Below are 19,413 nucleotides of genomic sequence, written 5' to 3'. Positions count from 1 at the left end.
CGTGGGAGTGACCTGCTGGCCTGCTGGCCTCCCTGTTCCTGCCTCCCCCAGGGATAACTGGGCCAGACACTGCCCAGTGGGGGCTGATGTGGAGGTGCCCCCTGTTTGCACAGGCTGTCCAGAATGTGGTGCGACAGGCCCCAGGGCACCTGGCCAGGAGACGGTAGGGCACCTTAGCAGGTGGTGATGGCCGGTGGCAGGGTGTGGGGGCATCTGGGGAGAGCAGGCTGGGCTACATCCAGGACCACACTGAGCCTGGATGGGGCTTCTGTCCACGTGGAGGGGCTCAGCTGGGTTGGGGTTTGGCTGGCGTTCTGGGCCAAGTCCAAGGTGGGCAAGAGCTGGGGCTCAGCTGGGGGCCAGGGCTCTGTGGGATGGGGACCCTCCACTCACTTGTTCTTGCCCCTCCTGGCGGCACCAGGCACCATCCACGGGGCCTGAACACTGCCCTGGTATACGGACCTCTTGTCCCTGTTAGTTCCCGCCTGGCCCTGGGCAGCCCCTCACCCTCCGGCCCGGGGTTGCCAGCCTTTCGAGGCCCCTCTGGGCCTCAGGCCGCGCCCACAGCCCCACTTTCTCTCCCTTTCCCTCACCCAGGTGGCAGCGCCAAGCAGGCCACCACCCCCCTCTGCTCAGCCCCTGGGGGCCCCAGGCCTTCCTGCCGTGAACCAGGTCCTGACCCTCTCTCTGACCTGGCTCCTCTCCTGATTTCTCTGCTGTCCAGCCCCCTAGACCTCTTCCTTAAACATGGCCTGCCTGGCCCCACCCTGGGGCCACCGCCTCTCCCTTTGCTCCTTATCTATGGCCACAGCCCAAGAGTCTCTGCCCCCGGGAACCCCAGTGGGGCTGGGGTGCCCTGAGATCAGACCACAGCAGGGGCTTCGCGGCCGGCTCTCCTGTCACCTTCAGCCCCTGCCCCGCTCTCCCGGCTCGGGCACCGTGGAGCCCGGGTCAGATTCTCAGGGTGCCCTGCCCTCCTTGCAGTGCTGTGGCGGGGAGCGCCAATGATCAGGACCAACTGCGGAAGTTGTGACCAGGCCTGGGGACACCTAGTGGCCCCAGCCTTCAGCTTCCCTCTGAGGTTTTTTTTTTGTGTTTGTTTCTTTAGGGGATGTTGGGAAGGAAGCCTGGGGCCTCACACCACTGAGCTACACCTGTCCATCCTATGCGCAACGTGACCACTCTCCTCCCTCCGCGGCTCTCCACCCTGTGTCCCTGGAGGCTCCCCGCCCAGGCCCCACCAACAGGCCCCACCAACAGGCTGGGGAGGCTGCCTCTGTAAGCCCGGGAGGAGAAATGTCTCAGCCGGGCCACGGAAGCCCAGGGGCTGCGGGGCAGTGGGCTGAACTTGGATGTCTTGGGATCAGCCCTGCACAGGACTCTGAGTGGAGCAAGAAGCCCCCACCTTGGGGCGGCCCCCACCAGGTGGCTTCAGCTCCTGAGTCGGGTTGCTGTGAGTCTGCTGCTGGCCCTGGCCCTCCTCCTAGGGGACGCTGAACAGGGGGTGAGGCAGGTGGGGGGAGGCAGGTGGAGAGCTCCAGGGACCCGCTCTGGAGATCAGGGAAAACCCCAGGCATAGATCTGACTCTACCCGCGGCAAGCGCCTGTGCCTGCACACCTACTGTCTGCCTTCCAGAAGCTGTGGTCTCTGCGCTCCCCTGGTGGGACTTCATCTTTCCACCAGAAAGGGCCGGGTACAGGCCACAGGCCCTGCGCACAGTAGGTGTGGCCGGAATAAAGGGCCAGTGGCAGGTGCAGAGGCTCTGGTGACAGTGCCCACAGAACAAAGGCTGCAGTCAGGGGGTGGGGCACCAGGGCTGTGGGCTGCCCTCGAGGGGCCCTGGCACCAGGCACTGGCGGCCTGTCCGGGTGCCAGGCCCTGCAGGATGCACCCAGGCCTTGGGCTAGGCAGAGGTGGCAACCAAGGGGGGCCCCCCATGGGCTGTTCCACCCGGTGACCCAGCCCCAAGATGGCCTCCCAGGAAAGACACGGTGCCTGTGGGTTCTGGCAGAGCCTCCTAGGAGGGGTGAGCCCCAGGCTGCTGGGGCCCCACAGGGAGCTCTGCGGGTCTCCTCATCTGTTTAGTGAAATGGATCACTTGGGCTTGGGGACCCGATAGCCAACCCTGGAAAAGCTCACCTGTGGGACCCATGGTCTCATACAGCTCTCCTCGCCCTGGAGGACAGGACTGGGGTCACTGGTGTCCCATGCCCAGCACCCACCCTGGTGTGCTGTCTGTCTGCACTCAGGGATGGGATGGTTTTGGACTGGATGTTTCTCCCTGTCCCTGGGTGAAACTGAAGAGCGCTCTATGGTCCATTCCCCAGCATGGCTGGGGTGGTGGGCTGACCCCCACTAGAGGCTGGGGGTCCCCAGAGGCCTCACTTTCAGCTTTCAAGAAAGCCCCAAGCTGGGGCTAGAGAGTGCCAAAACTGGCCAGAGGCCGCGAGACCCACACTGTAAGGGCTAAGGCACCCTCCCTCCAGAGACAGGTGCTCCAGGGCTACAAGCAGGAGGTGTGAGCTGTGAGCGCGCGTGCGTGTGTGTGTGTGTGTGTGTGTGTGTGTATTTGCACCCTTCCTTCCACCTTCCCGACGGGGAAACTGAGTAGAAAAGCAGAAAATATCAGGAACGTGCCCAAGGTCTCAGTGCGAGGGGTGTAGGCTGCTCCCTGAGACCCACACCCATCTCTGCAGGGTCTCGAAGGGGTCGGACGGAGGGTGAGTCTAGCTGGCATGTAGCTTTATCAGGCACCCCTGTGCCTCAGCCTCCCCGACACCCACTTTTCTTCCTCCCCTTCAGTTCCACTCCCTGTGAACTGGGGGCTACAGACCGTGTGGGAAGAGGGTTCAGGGTGCCAAGTGAAGGGAGTTGATTTCTCTCTGGGACCCCGCGAGCCTCAGAAGACTGTGTTTTGTTTATTACTTTATTGTTCTGATTCTGCATGGTCCACGGTCCTCAAAGGCTGAAGAGCCGGTTGGCATGAGCGGAAAGTTTGACCGAAATGGACACACAGCTGAGAATCACAAAGGCACATACGTACTTGATTCTGTCCAAACTCAAGTCCAAAATCTATTTTAAAGATGAAGAAACCGAGACACACCAAGTAGCACACAGCACGGGTTTCACTTGGTGCTCTCTGAACCTGAAACGAAGCAAGCCTCGGTTTCCCCGCCAGTAAAATGGGCACGATGTTACCTCCTGGCTTGGTATGCCCGTTCTCAATACACAAGCACTCGGAGCCACCCCTAGAAACTCAGATACAACCGAGCTGAGGCGACCAGGCGGGCGGCCACACCAACCTGAGAATAAAACCTCAATACCCACTCCCCGACACCGCTTCTCGCGGCCTCTCGCTCGGAGAGTCCCGCCTCTATCGTGGGGCGAACGGACTGAGGCGGGGCTACTTCACGAATGGCTGGAAGCCCCGCCATGCAGGATTTTACAGCTTCCGATTGGTTACTGAGGCTCTGCTTTATCTTTCAATCTCACGGGTCTTCCGCTTGCGTCATGGTATTCCTCTCAGCTCGCGTGCACCTCCGCGTAGGAAGATAGTTCCAAGCTTGTTCCCGTGCCTTGGCCGACCTATCTGCCCCGGGATCACTCACTCCCAGACGACAGCTCTGCGGAACTTCAGGGCTCTCCTGAGGGAGCTCGGGAGGCCGAGGCGCGGGTTCGGGGCCGCGCGGACGTGGCGGAGGGATCCGCGGAGTGCCTTCGGGCGGGGCGCGGGGGGCGGGGTCCTGCGGAGGCGGGGCCGGCGCGGGGCGGGGCCGGCGCGGGCGGCGCGGGGCGGGGGGCGGAACATGTCTCCCGCCGCAGGAAGATGAGGCAGCGACCGCCGCCGCGGGCGTAGCGGGCCGGAGCGGAGCCGGACCCGACGCGGTCGGCGGGCACCGCGGGCACCGCACACCGCTGCCCCAGCGTCCCGGCCGGCCTCGCGGGGCGGCAACGCGGCGGGGGAGGGGCCGCCCACGCGCGCCGCCGCCGCCGCCCACGCGCGACCCTCGGGGGCCCGGCCGCGACGCCCCTTTGTCCGGGGGGGGCCGTTCATGCCGCCGCCCCCCGCGCGCCGCGTGCCGGGCCGCGCCGAGCAGGTAAACGCTCGGGGACCCGGGGAGGGGCGTGCGGCGTCGGGGCCGCGCCCGGGACCCCTGGCGCTTTGTGCGAAGTTGACCGCGGGCTCCGCAGGGGGCGTGGGGGGCTGGGCGCGGGCGCCGTGGGGTGCGCGCCCCTCCGGGCAGCTGGGGGTGGCCGGTCGCCCGGGCCGCATTGTTCTCCAACTTTGCGCGCCGGAGGGGGCGACCGACGTGGAGGGGCCCGCGCCGCCCTCCGCCACTCGCACTTGGGAAACTTTGCGCAGCCCGGGCCGGCGCGCGGGGGGCGCCAGAGGGGTCGCCCAACTTTGCGGCGGGGCCCGGGGCCCCAGTGCGGTGGTCCCAGGTCGCCCCTCCTCAGGGAGGGGCCCCGGCCGGGACTGGAGTTCGGAGGGGGAGCGAGGGAGGGAGGAGAGTCCTTTTGTCTGCGCGGGGAAGGTGCCGCCGCGCGCACGCAGGCTCAGGGTGAAGGGCCGGGGCCGGGCGCGAACATCTGCTCCGCGTTAGTGCGGGGCGAGGCAGCGGTCGGGGTCGAGAACACCGCGGTGGCGCGGCGAGCTTCAAAGGGCTCCGGGCCGCACTGGCTGCCCCGGGAAGGGGGGGTACCCCGGCTTCCTCCTCTCCGCGTTAAAAGAAGTATCAGGTTGTTTTCTTCCCTCCCAACTGTTTTCAGACGTCCAGTCCATTTCCAGTCCCCCAAAGTTGTTGTGACACCCCAGAAATCTTATCTCTATGTTAAAGGCTCGTTTCAGCCCTCCCCAAGTTGGCCTGAAAATGGGTTTCAGCTACCCCACAAAAAAGTGCGGTTTCGTACAACTCAAAGTCAGTTTCACATGCCCTCCAAAAAGGAAATAAAAGAAAGAAAGAAAAAAGCGGGGGAGGGGGCGTGTGGGTCACCGTTTCACACCCGGTGTTGGCGTTGGCAAACAAAGGGGGGGGTCCTCTGCCTCTGGAGTTGGGTGTCCCTCTGTCTCGGAACCCTTTCCCCTCCCCCAGCCTCTGCGGTTTCTTCTTGGCCACCCCCGCCTGGGCAACCCTGGAAAAAGTTCTTTGGGAGGGAGGTCCTGTGCTGCTCCCTTTCCGGGGGTGGGAGGGGGCTTGGCAGGTGGATTCCCCCATCCCCCATCCCAGGATGGAGTCCCTGGGGACCAGGCGGGGAATCCCAGGTCTTGGGGAACCCTTCCCCCCGGGGGTGGGAGGTAAGGGATGTTTTTAAAGTTGCTTAAAAATAATTCCCGGATACATCGTGACAATAAAACAACTTCGGATTGTTTTTTTTTTTTTCTTTTTATCTGTATTCGGTTGAGTTGGGGGGGTGGGGAGGGCGGATCCGAGGTTAAGGGTGGCGGGAAGCTTTCTGATCCCTGGGTCAGGCCTTCTGGTCTCCCTTCTCCCAACTAAGTCCAGAAGCCGAGGTGGGTTTCGAGGCTTTGTGACTTGTGGATTTGTTTTGCTTTGTGTTTGGGGGTGATCAGCCCTCAGCATGCTATGACAGGTGCTGGGGGGGTCTCCACCAAATTTCTCTTGGGGCGGGTCCTGGGTCGCCCCTCCCCCCCAGGGGCGGGGCTGGCAGGGCCGCCTGGAAGTAGTTGGAAATGAGAGATCCTGGGCCCTTGCATTTAAAGCTTGCAACCTGATTCCTGGTGGTCTCTCAGGGATTGACCAGATTTATATTCATCTTCTCCCTAGTCTCCCTATGGGCTCCAGGCAGGGGTCTGCAGAGGATCCAAACCTCAGGATCTCAGCTTCCTTGCCCTCTTCACCCAGGGTCAGGAAGGGACTCAACTTTCTGCTTCCCACCTGTCCACTTGGGCTATGGTCACTGAAAACTCTTCTCTCCCTTCCCTGTTTGTCCTTGTATGTTGTTGGTCTGTCCCTGCGGCCACTGTGCAGGGCTGTCTCTAGGCTGGAGGGCCTTCCCTGCTTCTTGTGCCTGCCCCTGTTGCTGGAGAATGAGCCAATCGCAGAGGATGGCCCCTGTGGGCACCGACAAGGAGCTCAGTGACCTCCTGGACTTCAGCATGGTGAGCCAGACCCCTTTCCTGCCCACCTCTGCCCAAGGCTGCTGCTCTTGGGACTGGAGCAGATTTGTAATGTCTGCCCAGAGCACTCCCCTAGGAGTGCTGAGCCTCTCGCTTTTCTGGGAGTTTGCCCCAGTGGGGCTGGGGTCAGGGTACCCCTGGGCAAGCCAGCACCCCCATGGCAGTGTGTGTGACACCAGAGTTCTCTTCGGCCACAGAATGGAGATTGCCTACCACTACATATAGATGGAGAAATTGAGGGACTGCCAGGGTCCCAAGCTTCTCCCTGGGGCTGGAACTCGGGAGTGTTGCGCCCTGAGGCCCCAGCCTGGCTGGGTGAGCATTCAGTGACCTTGGTCTGTGAGAGCAGTGAGCAGGGTCCCGAGTGTGGTCAGGTGGTTCAGTCCCTCGTGGAGCAGAAAAAAAGGAAAGTGGAGATTCTGGTGGAGACCCTCAGGGAAGTGGTGGCACTTCAACTTGCACCAGGGTCCCTGTCCCCACGTGCAAGGACACAGGTGTTACACACTCCATGGTTAACAGGGCTGAGTCCTTAGAGGGTCCATGTGAGCACAGAGCACCGGGGGCAGCTGGTCCAGGCTGCAGGGGAGGGCGGGCAGTCCTCAGGTTTCCTGAGTCTTGACTCTTTACTGAGCGCCCATTCTCCCCTCTGCAGGTGGAGGCCCAGAGGTGCTGGCCCCAAGGTTACAGGGCTCAGGTCCAGCGAGGCTAGAGCCAGCAGTCTCTTTGGGTGTCAGGGGATCAGCATTTCCTCCAAAAAAATCTGAGAATCTGTTTTATTCTCTTGACTTGTGTCTGTGGGCAGCTCCTTAGACTCCAGCCTTCACCCCCATGAGCCCCATTTGGTCTGAAGCAGTGTGGGGAGGGTGCCGTACTGATCCCTGCCCTGCACAGGTCAGGCCACTGAGGTTGGTCAGGAACAGGTCTCCAGACTGAAATGGCCCCAGCCACACTGGAGAGACAACCCCCAGACATGGCGGCCGGCTCCGGAAGGGCCATGCCAGTATTTTTAAGCCCCGTCTTATTTTTACCTCTCCGGCTGAGTAACCGGAGGTACAGTTTGCTTGTTTTTGTGCTAAACTGACAGGTCACAGACTATTGGGCTGGAACAGACAGCCTAGTGGGGGCAGCCTGGGTTCAGCCCTGCAGGGCTAGCTCCCTCTCCCCACTCACAGTCCTGAACCACTTCTCATCTCCCCTGCTGTCCCCAGGACCCCAAGTCTTCTCCCACCCTGGTCAAACCAGCACCCGCTCACAGAGGAGGAAACAGCCCGAGGGGTTGGGGAATGGCTCCTCCCAGGACCCCCTTCACTCAGAGAGGAGTTTGTTTTTTTTTTGGTACGGGAGTTGAACCCAGGGGCACTTGACCACTGAGTCACGTCGCCAGCCCCGTTTTGTATTTTATTTAGAGACAGGATCTCACCTTGCTTTTGCTGAGGCTGGTTTTGAACTCCTGATCATCCTGTCTCAGCCTCCTAAGCTGCTGGGATTATGGGCATGCAACATCAGGCCCAGCCCAGAGGTGGTTTTAACCCTGTTGGTGTTACAGGAAAGCCTGTCTGGTCGGGTCAGGGAGCACAGGCAATGCCCTTTACTGACCAGGTCTCTTCAGAATTGCCCTTGTGCTGCCTCTCCCAGGGACATGGGGTGGACTTATTTCTTTGAGCAAGGGTTTTCAGGCTGAGACAAACAGACCTTGAAGGGAATCCCTTCTTGGGCAGATTCGTGTGGGGTGGGAAAGTCAGTGGCTTATTAAACACAAAGAGGAGAGCAGTGGTGACCTCAGAGTCCCGCTGGACCTGAGCCTGGACTTGAACTTTATGGTTAGAAGGAAGAGCGAGAGGCATTGAGGACCTGGGAGCCCTGGACTGGTGCTGATGGGTACCCCACTGCCCAGTGCCAGTAAGCAGCGTCCCCAGTGGGTGTGGATGGAGGCCCCTCCCTACTGCACACAGGACTACAGTAGGGCCCAGCCCTGAGTCTGCCCCACAGAAGGAAGCACTGGGGCTCCAAAGGGTGAGGGGTAGCTCTGGGTTAATCATGAGGCCTTCAGAACCCATGAGACACGGCCCAGGGTCCCCTGGTGCCTTGTCAGTAGTTCCCTGCATCCTGGGGACTAAACAAGTGGCCTCAGGCTAGACCTGCCAAAGCAGACCCCAGGTACCCCAATGGGAGAAGGGTTCTTTTGGGAGAATGGAGCCCTGCGGAGGCTGGGCCGGTTTCCATTGGTGCATGAGCACCACTGAGCCGCGGACCCCTTGGAGAACCCCTGCAGCCTGGACACCCCTCCTCCATGAGCCAGGCCGAAGGCAGTGCGGGCTCAGTTTCTCCTGAGACAGTGGGCACTGAACCCTGCTTCTGAGACCCTGAGCCCTGGCATGATGCTGTGCAGGCATCTCCTGGCTGGCAGGGGTGTTGGGACTGGGTGGTGCTCCCCAGCATTCCCTTTGAGCATAGAGTGGATCTCCCACACCCCGCCCCTTGGGGTAGAGCACAAATGGTTTATTTTTTCTGAGGCAAAAGGGATTGTTGGTGTGGGGTCTTTCTGGTTGCAGTGCTAAGCTGTTTAGTCTTTAGGGACTGGGCACCCTGAGTACCTGCAGCGGGTGGCTGTCCCCCTCTCGGTGTCTAGGAGATCCACGCTGCACACTGGATCCACCCGGCATTGCCACTCTGAGCCTCATGTCTCTCCTCTGACAGGCCCACACTGTCCCCTGGGAGGGTGTCGTGGGAGCACAGACCTCACATGGGGGACTCTTTGCCCCCTCCGCATAGTCCCCTCACGTGTGTCTGTCCTGCTGGAGAACCTCAGCCCAGGGTGCTGGTGCCCGGCCGGACCTTGGGGCTCTGGCCTGAAGTGGGTTTCTGTTCCTCCATCTGTTGGGGTGAGCACCCGTCTCCTTTCCTGAGTTAAGATAGGAAAGAACTTTGTGTCACTAGAGCTGATACCGTGTATCCGCTGCTTCAGCAGGTACCCCATCTGCGAGTGCCAGGTGGGCCCGGACCTCCTGGGTGGGGGGCCAGTGCTCCAACACTGAGTCACCTGCAGATCCTGGTTGCCCTTTCTGGCGTTGGGTGGGCCTGGGCAGCTGGCTGCTCCTGCGCCTTTTCCCGCCCAGGGCAGTAGGTTTCAGGGGTTGACCCTAGCCTCGGCCTCAAAGTTTTTGGGTCTTGGGAGGGTGGACATGTCTGAACAGAACTGGTCCCAGTGTGCCAGAGCCCTGTGTTCCTGCGAGGAGACAGCCTTGGGTGGGGTTTGCTGGCCACCCCACTCACTGCTCTCCTGCTCTGTCCCTGCAGATGTTCCCACTGCCTGTGGCCAACGGGAAGGGCCGGCCAGCCTCCCTGGCGGGAGCTCAGTTCACAACCTCAGGTGAGTCCAGGTTTCCTGTGGCACAGGTGCCTGAGAGGTGGATGGGGAGGGCCGCTACAGTGTGGACAGCACAGCGCTGGGCACGTGCTTGTGGGTGTGGGGCTGTGGGCTCAAGAGCACCCTGAGGGTGGGCCGCCCTCACTCTTACCACTGGACCAGGGCCTGGCCAGAGACCAGGGGTCTATCCTGTGGACAGCCCAACGTCCCCTTGTTCTATCCTGGCCCGCCTGGGGTGGAGTGGGCTTTGCTCTTAGGACAGGGCTGGGCCCACGTGGTGGTGGTCACCTGTTTCATGCATCCCATCCTGAATCCCACCCGCCTCTGGCCTGCCAGCCCAGGGGAGGCCTCACTCGGTTCCACCTGTCTTTGCTCAGGGAAGAGCTTCTCACACTGGGCCTCTGCCATCCTGGGATCTGGCCCTTTGAGCATTCATATCCTGAGAGTCCCAGGCAGACCTGGGCAGGTGGTCACCCTGATGATCTGTGTGCATGGCAATGGGCAGGGTGGACAGGGAGATGGGGCACAGCCAGGGCCGGACTGCGGGAAACTGGGCCCCAGGATCTGTCCCAGCTGTGTCACTCTGAGCCCCTGCCCCCTGACAGGCCCAGGCCCTCTCTGGGTGGGGTAGGAACACAAGCCCACCGCCTTGCTCTTCCTCGCCCCCCCCCCCTTCCAGGGAGGTGGGCAGGAGCTGAGGGGCAGACAGGAGCCCACTGGGTGTGAGCAGATTGGTGCCCTGAGGCAGGACCCTGCAGCAGAGGGGAGCCAGCCAGGCAGGGGCAGTTGTGTAGGTCTGCCAGCCATGGGGGGACACAACGCAGGAGGTGGTGGGCAGGTGTGGTGGGAGGGCCTGGCACACATGTCCTGAGGCGCTCTCAGGCTCTGCACTGGGGCCTCTCTCGGTGGGTGGTGTCGTAGAGGAGCACAGTGTCTTGATGTTGTGTGGGGCTGAGGTCAAACCCGGCCTCACACACAGCAGTCAGGCGCTCACTGCTGAGCCCAGCCCGGCCCCTGACTTGTCTCAAGCCCAGAGGCGCTCAGCTGAGCCGGTTCCCCAGCCCTCTTCAGGTTTTTTTCTCTTCAGGCAGATCCTCATGGGGTTGCATAGCGTCTTGCTAAGTTGCCCAGGTGACTTTGAACTTGCAGTCCTTCTGCACCTGGCTTCTTGGTGGATCTGTGTGTCCTCCTGGGCGCTCAGGCAGCTTCTTCCTGGTCTCTGGCATGGGTGGAACTTTCTGTCCAGTGGCTTTCTCTGAAGTCCGCTGCAGGCTCTGCTGCGGAGGGGATTTGGAGGAGTGGTGCCACCCCTACTGTCCCTTCCTGGCTTTTCTGGGGAAGTGACCCCGGGCTGCCCTGGCACTCCCTGAGGCTTGGAATTCCCCTTGGGCTCCCATTGCCCTGGAAGCAGCCCCCAGGAACCAAAGGGGCTGAGGTTTCCTGGCCGAGGCAGGAGGTCAGGCCCAGGGGCTGTCACGGAGCACCTGTGCCCCTTACCTGCCCTCTCTCTGCCCCAGGCTCACAGTAGGTGTGGCGTGGAGGTGAGGTGAATGCTTCTCTTTCTCTGTCCACTGACCTTCCTGGCCCTTCTGCAGACCCTCTGTGGCCAGGGCTTTGTGGGTTACTGGGCTCCCAGAACTTTGTACAAGGACCCCTCTCCCTAGAGAGCTGGTTGTCTAGAGCAGGAGCCCTGTGGACACTGGAGGGCGGTCTTGCGTGGTGTCTGTGGTGTGTCCTGTCCTCTGGCCCTGCCCTGACAGCTTCCTGCCTGTTCCCCTCCTGCATGGGGACTGGGTTTGGGGGCCTGGTGAGGCCAGCAGGTGGTGTTTCTTGTCCCGAGGGACGAGGTGTGGTTGGTTCCCCTCATGGGCATGTGGTTCCAGCAGGGGACTCCAGCCAGAGTCCCAGGAGGAGCAGGGGACTGAGAGAGAGGCTAGCGGGGCACCATCCACGGCTGCGCACCTGTGCAGGGCCAGCGGGCCTGGTGGCTTTCCTTCTGTACTCCAGCGTTCTCTCCTGTCCTGGGGCCTCTGTCCCGTTCACCGAGGGTCCAGTGGATTGTGGGAGCACAAGAGGCTGGACACACGGAGGCAGTCCTGGCCCAGGGGACTCTTGCCAGGCTCCTGGGAGGAGGCCCAGGTGCTAGGAGCTCCTGTCCTTGCCTGCCACTCTGCACAGAGCCGGACCCGGGAAGGGCACCTGCTGCTGGTGGCCGAGTGCTTGCTCGCCCCTTCCCGCCGCCTCCCCTCGGCTCTTTCTCTTGCTTTCAGGCCTCTCGGCTATCGCTGCAGCCCCTCTGGTGGGTTTTTTGTGGGTTTCGGTTCTGGGGATGGAGCTCAGGTTCTGGTGCTGTGCATTGAGGTCCCCGGCCCGACTTGCAGCCGACCTGTGGCGGCGTCTGATAAGCTCTTGGCTGGGAGAGTGGCGTAGTCCTTCACGGTGGCTGCTTGGTCGCCTGTTCCGGAGCCTGCTGGGGCGCCCAGTGTTCTGGTGGGGTCTGTTCTTCATTGGCCACCTGGAGGCCTCCTGCCATGTACCCTTTGACCTCCACGGGGGCGTGTAGACCCTGTGGCGGGGTGACCAGGCCTGATGTTGGCTGCCGGCTACAGATAGGCTTTTGTCTCTTTTTGTTGTTGTTGTTACTGGGGATGGAACTCGGCTCCACCCCAGAGCTATAGCCCCACCCCTTGATTTTTATCTTGAGACAGGACCTTGCTCAGTTTCTGAGGCTGGTCCCCAACTTGTGGTCCTCCTGCGTCAGCTCCTGATGCTGAGTTGAAGGCGTGTGCCACTGTGCCGAGGTTGTGTGTGCATCCTGTGCAGGGCCTGTCCTGGTCCTGTCTGAGCCTCCCCCTGAGTCTGGAGGTCAGCTGTGCGCACCTGCAGTGGCCCTCTGCAGGCCGACCTTTCCAGGAGCTGCCTTCCCTGCCAGGCCTTCCTGCGCCTTGAGCATCCCCTGAGCTGGGCAGGCCCCCAGCCTCAGCTGCACTGGCCTTCCTGCTGGGGGCGTTGGTCAGACTCTCCTTCGGCACCCTTGGCTGTGTTCTGAACTGGCTGGGGACTGTCCTCTCTCAGCAACAATCTGCCGTGAGTAGGAGCCCCCTGGTGCCTGCAGTGGACACATCTGAACCTTTCCTGGGCATGTTTTCCCGTGTGCTGCCTCGGGAGCTGGTGCCTGCTGCTCTTGGCCACTGTAGCATGTTCTTAGGAGAAGATCAGCCAGGTGCCAGGGCCACACCCGTCATCCCAGCAGCTTGGGAGGTTGTGGCAGGCGCGTGGCAAGTTGGAGGCCAGCCTGGGCAACTGAGCAAGACCCTGTCTTTGTGAAAAGAGAAAAAGGCTAAGGATGTGGCTCAGTGGCAGCTTGTGTGGCATGCGTGAGGCCCCGAGTTCCATTCTTAGCTTGGGAGAAAAGATTGTCTCTTTCAGTCACGTATTCAAGCCCGCCAGTATGGACTCTGGTGACAGAGCTGACCGCCACTCTGTCCCTGGAGGTGGAGCTGTGGCGCATCCCAGACGGCGCCCCTTCCTCTCTGCTTGTCCTTGGTTCGGCTGCCCTGCTTCACCTGCTGCTTTGGCTCCTGGAGATCGGCGTGCACCTGTCGACTGCTGGGCTTTTCTGCTGGACCCGGGTCGTGGTACTTTGGTCTGTCAGCGTTCACTCGTTCTTTTCAGTCGCTCATTACGGGCGACTTCCCGTCTTAGGGTGGTGCACACGTGGAGTCTGGCTGGCTGAGTGATAGTGTGTGCTGTCTCTGACTTCTTCTCGCTCTGTGCCTGGCGTTCGCTCCGCCTGTCCTGGGCAGCAGCAGGGAGCTGGGTCTTGAACTCGCCCTGACCGTGTCAGCTACGTTGTAACCTGTCGTCATAGACGTTGACAACTTGGATAAACTTCCTTCTCGAGTCAGGTTGTTTCAGAGACTTCTGGGTTCTCCATTGGGATTGGCTCATTTCTGGGTGTTCAGTGCCAAAGCTCCTCTCGCGAGCCCCTGCCGGGGCTGGGGTACAGTGCTTCCTGCCCTGCTGGCACTGCCCTCCCTCCTGAGCCCTGAGAGCAGCTGGATGTGAGACCACGGGGTGCACCGCAGCTCCCAGGTCATCTCCACGTGGATTTAACTTTTTGCTTTTATTTATGGTGCTGTGGATGGAGCCCAGGGCCTCGGGCATGCTGACCCTGTGTGTGGCTTTCTGTGCGTTGATGGCCATGGGTTGAGGGCAGCACCAGTTCCCCTGCCGCTGTGTGTGCTTCTGTCTGAGGGTTTGGGTGCAAGGTTACTGGGCCCACTGTGCCCGGGCCAGACCCAGCTCAGGTGATTCTCCTGGGTCAGCCGGTGGGTCCCCAGGTGTGGCTGTGGGTGCTGATGGCAGGTGGAAGGGGCTGGGCTGGAGCCAGGTCTGTGGCCAGCACTCCTCCAGGGTCTCAGCTCGTGTTGCTGCCTTTCCCGCCGCCTCGGCTGGCCCTGAGGTCCCCTGGGGCTCATCCCCGCAGTCCTTGCCTCTGCAGTTGTGTCCCCCCTGGTTTCCCTGAGCCGCTGCTTGCTGCCTTCCTGCGCTTGCTGTCAGTTGTGGCCGCACCTCCCTGGGGACCTTGCTGCTGGTCTGGCCACCACCACTCACTTCCTGAATCCACTCCAGGAAAATGGGTACAGTAGTGGCTAAGGAGCCCCGGGGCACGCTGTGCAGCCTCCCACTTGGTGCCTGCCTTCCCGCCTGGGCTTTCCCCACCCAGGCCTGGCTCCCTGGTGCCCACTTGCTGCCAAGTCCCATGCGGCCTGGAATCTCGGTTCAGGAAGTTTTTTCCACCAAGGGACCTTGGTGACCCAGGATTTGTGTGTGAGCAGCATTTAGTTGAGCTTGGGGTGTGTGCACCAGGCCGACTCCTCCCCATTGCCTGCTACACCTACGGGCACACCTACTAACCCACACCTTGGTGTGTTGGTTTAGGGTGTGTGTGTTTTGAGACAGTGTCTTGCTGTGCTGCCCAGGCTGCCCTCAAGGCCCTGGCACAAGCCTTCCTCCTGCTCAGCTGTGGTCACTGGGTGGCAGGTGTGCCGGGCTGGGAAGCCACCTTGAAGCCCTGGGTAGTGTGGCTTGCTCTGTCCTCTGTTCTGCAGGCCCTGCTGTCTGCTTCCTGGAGGTCCCACATGGCACCGTGAGGGCTTCTGCACCCTGGGCTAAGTGGTCCTTGTGTCCAGCTTTGTCCACCCATCCCTGCTTGTCTCTGGGCTTCTTTCTTGCGAGATTCGGGTGGACCTCGGCTGCCTGGGTTGCCCACGGGCTGCGTTGGAGCCCACCTGTCTTCCCAGGGCTGCTTCTGCCGACCCTGTTGAGTCAGCTTTCTGTTGCTGTGACTAAAGCACCCATCAGAACAACTTCACAGGAGGAAAGTTTGAGGGCTCACAGTTTCCGAGGTCCTGGTCCATAGACGTCTGCTCCATTCCTCAGGGCTCCAGGTGAGGCCGGAGGCTCCACTCAACTATACAGCACGTGTACCCCATCGCCATGCCCCGCCCACCTCTTCCAGCCACGCCTGCCTTCAGGCCCACTCGGTCCCATCCATGGTTAGGTCGCTGGTTAGGTTAAAGCTTTCACAACCCAATCATTTCTTTTTTTTTAGAGAGAGAGAATTTTTTGATGTTTATTTTTTAGTTTTCAGCGGGCACAACATCTTTGTTTGTATGTGGTGCTGAGGATCGAACCTGGGCTGCACGCATGCCAGGCGAGTGTGCTACCGCTTGTGCCACACCCCCAGCCCCCCAATCATTTTTTCTCTGAACCTCTTTGCATTGTCTCATGTGGGCTTTGGGGGGAGACCTCACACCCAAACCATAACATTCAACCCCCAAAAGCTCACACTCATCCGACCATTCAAAATGCATTTAGCCTGTTTCCGAGAGTTCCCGTAGTCCCCTCGGTTCTGAGATTGTTCACAGTTCAAGGCCCGCGTGTTCTCTGAGGTCAAGGCGTTCCCACGCTGAGCTCCTGTAAAAGGCAGTTGACGAGTGGCCGGTACTAGTGCAGAGTGAGCCCCGGCGGAGGGAGGAGGACCACGTCTGGCTTCTGGAGCACATGGCATCATGGTGTCCTCTCAAGGGCTTGTGTAGCTCCGTCTCTGTGACCTTGTGTGTGGCAGCCCAAGTGGCCTTTCTGTTGGCTGTCTCTGCTCAATTCCCAGCTTTCCTGAGACGATGTTCCACGTTACGGGCCTGCACTGTGAGGCTTCCTCCTCGCATCTCTACACTGTGACTTCTCGCGAGGTGCCCAGAAGGACTCTGACCCTGCTGCACTTTGCCTGGCCTCCCAGGCCTTCCTTTGAAATCAGACTCCAGCATCCTGCATCCCTGCAGAACCAGCACCATGCAGCTGACACCAGGGACTTTGGCTGCAGCGGCCTGTCGCTGTCTGCATGGCTGAACACATTGAAAAAACCACCCAGGCCCCTAGTGTAGGAAGGGTGCCCCATGAGGCGAGGGTTCTGGTCTCTTCCCCAGAATCCTCACCTTTACTCCCCTGAGCTTGAGAGGTGTGTGGTCTTGCCATCTTTCTCATTCTCTCTGGGCACAGTCTTTAACATTTCTTTAGTGGAGTTAATGCCTTTAACAATCGCAACTTCTTAGGCCCGGTTTTACGACCACTTTTCAAGTCCCAAATTTTTCAAATATTTTGTTCCTGATTATCACAGTATATTTGGCTAAAAGCTGCCAGCAATATTCATGCCACTGCCTGAATACTATGCTGTCTAGACATTTCTTTTGCCAGATTTAAGAAGTCCATCTCTTTAAAAATCTTCATCACTGAAAGTGTCAGGACACGGGCAAAACTCAGAAAACTTCCCAGTCAGAACATAACACAGGTGGCCTTAACTCCAAATTCCAACAGTGTCCTCCTTTTCCTCTGAACCTTCTTGAACCTTGTCTTCATTGTCCGTGATCCTATTGGCATTCTAGTCGGAGCTCACACCAGAATCTGCCATTAAGCTCTGCTTAAAACAACCTAAAGCATTTCCAGCTTGCAATGCTAAACATCTCAAAATTCCTGCCACCAATTCCAAAAAGCTCAAAAAACTTCTGAACCACGTGGTCAGTTTAGTCACATCGGTGACCCCACTCCTGGTATCAGTTTCTGTTTTAGTCAGCTTTTTCGTTGCTTTTAATAAAAGACCCAACCAGAACAACTGGAGGTAGACAGATTTATTTGAGGGCTCATCGTTTCAGAGGTCTGAAGCCCTTAGATGGCTGGCTGTATTCCTCAGGCCTCTAGGTGAGCAAAACCTCATGCAGAAGACTAGTGGAGGGCAGCGGCTCAGGTGATGACCAGAGAGCGGAGACTCCACTTGCCAGATGTAGATACATACCCGCTCCTCCAGCCACACCCCACCACCCTTAGTCACCTTCCCTCGGTCCCATCGGGGGACTCCTCACTGACTGGGTTAAGGCTCTCGAGCGCATCGTTTCTCTGAACCTTCTTGCGTTGTCTCACATGAGTTTGTCGGGGGCACCTCACATCCCAGCCATGACACTCTTCAGCTACAGCTTACGGCTTGCTCAGGGGGAGGCCAGAGACCCTGCTATTATGGCTCCCAAGTATTGGGCAGGTTTCTAGGGGCTTTCCGGTGTCTCCTACCCGCAGCAGCCCACCACCTGCCTTGGGCTGGGCACTTGCCTGGCTAGCATGTGGTCAGTGCTGGACATGATCACTCCTGCTTCTGATCCCTCCCAGAGTGCTGGGAGCTGTTGGCGAGAGCCTGTGGCCACTGCGGCCTGGGAGGTCTGGCAAGCTGCAGGTTGCACAGACCTGAAAGATGGTCAGAAACGTTGATGCAGAAGGGAAGGACCAGGGAGTCTGGGTGGCAGGCGCATCCGGGCCACTTTTCCTTTTTTCTTCTTTTTTTTTGGGGGGGGGGGTATTGGGGATTGAATGCAGGAGTTGAGCCACATCCTTGGGCCTTATTTTTTATTTAGAGACGGGGCCTCACTAAGTTGCTGAGGCTGGCTTTGAATTTACATCCTCCTTCCTCAGCCTCCCGAGTCACTAGGATTACAGGCATGGCCACCACAGGTGGCGTTATTTTGGTCTTCTTGTAGTGCTCCCCTAAGCTTTGAACTTGCATGGGAACTAAAAATACCCCCATAACAATCTTGAGCAGATCTCCCGGTTCATGGTGGGAGCCCCCAGCTCACTCAAGGAAGGCAGCTCCCTGAACTCTGGCCCTTCTGACCTCACTCCTGCAGAAGCCCCCGGTAGGCCAGGAATAGGTCATTGAAGGGGACAGGCCAGACTGGCAGCTGATGGACTCTCACCCTATTTAAGATTTTAAGTGGCCAGGCACATTGGCACATGCCTGTAATCCCAGCAACTTCGGAGGGTGAGGCAGAAGAATTGCAAGTTAGAGGCCGCCTCAACAACCTAGCAAGGCCCTAAGCTTAGCTTAGATACTTAGCAAGACTGTGTCTCAAAAAGTAAAAAGGGCTGGGACGTGGCTCAGTGGTTAAGTGCCTTCTTTGTGTGTGTGTGTGTGTGTGTCTGTATGTGGTGCTGGGGATTGAACCCAGGGCCTTCTGCATGGGAGGCGAGCACTCCACCAGCTGAACTATATGTGCAGCCTGCCCTGCCTCTAGGTTCAATTCCTGCTACCAAGAAAAAAAGGATTTTAAGTGTGAGGGAAGGAGTGAGCAGGGGAGGTTTGGGTGCTGGGGGTCTTGCTTGGCTCTCACGAGCAGACTCCCATGCACCCTGTCCAGGGGCTGCTGTTCTGGGTTTAGGTGCAGCCATATACAGGATCAGGTGGGAGGGTTTCAGAATTACCACTTCAAGCATCCCTTGGCACCTGTCCGGCATTGGGTTGAGGACTCCCAACTCACTCTCCTGTGATAGCCCCGTCTTTGCTGCGTAGAACCCACACACGGACTTCTGAGTCCTCCCTGGATGACAGGTAAGGCCTGGTGTGGCCAGCCATGGTGCACAGGCCTGTCATGCAGCCACACAGGAGACTGAGACAGGAGGACGGTGAGTTCTAGGCCAGCCTCAGTAACTTCACCAGGACTGAGGGGGCAGCACAGTGGTAGAGTGCTTATCCAGCTGAGGCAAGGCCCTGGGTCTGCTCTCTAGAACCACCAGGAGGGGGACCCAGTGCAGTGCTGTGCAGGTTGCCGCACTGCATGTTCAGGAACAGAGGCCAGGAAGTCGGGGCTGGTGCAGATGCAGGTTTCTGTTTCTGTGTCTTCGGCACGTGGTGCCTGCAAGTGGGGTGAGTGTGCCTAGGTCTTCTGGGCTGTCTCTGGACTGCAGTTGCTTGCCCCACAGCCGTCCCCCGTAGGCTCACTGAGCCAGGTGCAGTAGGGCACACCTGTCGTCCTGGCAGGAGGATCCCAAACTCAAGGCCAACCTTTGCAACTCGGTGACATCCTCTCAAAAAAGTAGGAGAAGGGCGGGGGCGGGGGTGTAGCACAGTTGTGGGTCACTTGCCCAGTGTGCATGAAGCCCTGGCTTCCATCCAGAAGACTGAAGAAAAAATCTGTTTTGAAATATTTTTTTAGTTCTAGATAAACATAATCTTTGTTCATTTTTTGTGTGTGGTGCTGAGGCTCGAACCCAGTGCCTCCCACGCGTGATGCTGGCACTGTGCCACGGAGCTACAGTGCCACCCCCCAGTTTTCTGTATGATCACATAAAATGGGACCTCCTTCCTGAGCCCGCTGGCCCCGTGGGCAGGTGGCTGCTGTGAGGGACAGCACAGCGGGAAGGGTCTCATTTTTCAGCCCGAGACACGGTCACTTGTCACTGAAGAGTGGAGTGAAGAACTGGAACATAGAGGCGTGGGGGGCCTAGCCCCAGGCCAACCCGAGTGGGGACAGGAGCCTGGGTGGGGGCCGGGGCAGGTGGGCGCAGACAGGCCAGCCCACAGCG

At 59.7% G+C, this 19,413-nt stretch overlaps 1 protein-coding gene across 9 annotated transcripts in view; it reads left to right on the top strand.

Annotated features, from left to right (window-relative positions):
• The first annotated feature begins 3,987 nt into the window (after positions 1 to 3,987).
• Tcf3 (transcription factor 3) overlaps positions 3,988 to 19,413 on the top strand; it is a 29,653-nt gene continuing 14,227 nt past the window's right edge. For 4 of the 9 annotated variants that reach the window (XM_021730838.3, XM_040290734.2, XM_005331978.5 and 1 more), the window contains exons 1-2: positions 5,458 to 6,122; positions 9,438 to 9,510. In XM_021730838.3, the coding sequence (XP_021586513.2) occupies positions 5,958 to 6,122; positions 9,438 to 9,510 (238 nt within the window). In that variant the 5' untranslated portion in view covers positions 5,458 to 5,957. Of the gene's footprint in view, positions 4,099 to 5,457; positions 6,123 to 9,437; positions 9,511 to 19,413 lie in introns of those variants that run through there. The other 5 variants (XM_005331977.5, XM_005331976.5, XM_040290732.2 and 2 more) reach the window with 2 other exon arrangements.

The sequence above is a fragment of the Ictidomys tridecemlineatus genome, chromosome 2 (genome assembly GCF_052094955.1).
Source record: "Ictidomys tridecemlineatus isolate mIctTri1 chromosome 2, mIctTri1.hap1, whole genome shotgun sequence".
Taxonomy (NCBI): Eukaryota; Metazoa; Chordata; class Mammalia; order Rodentia; family Sciuridae; genus Ictidomys; species Ictidomys tridecemlineatus.
Note: the sequence above shows the minus strand (reverse complement) of the source record. Positions and strands in the feature narration are given on the sequence as shown.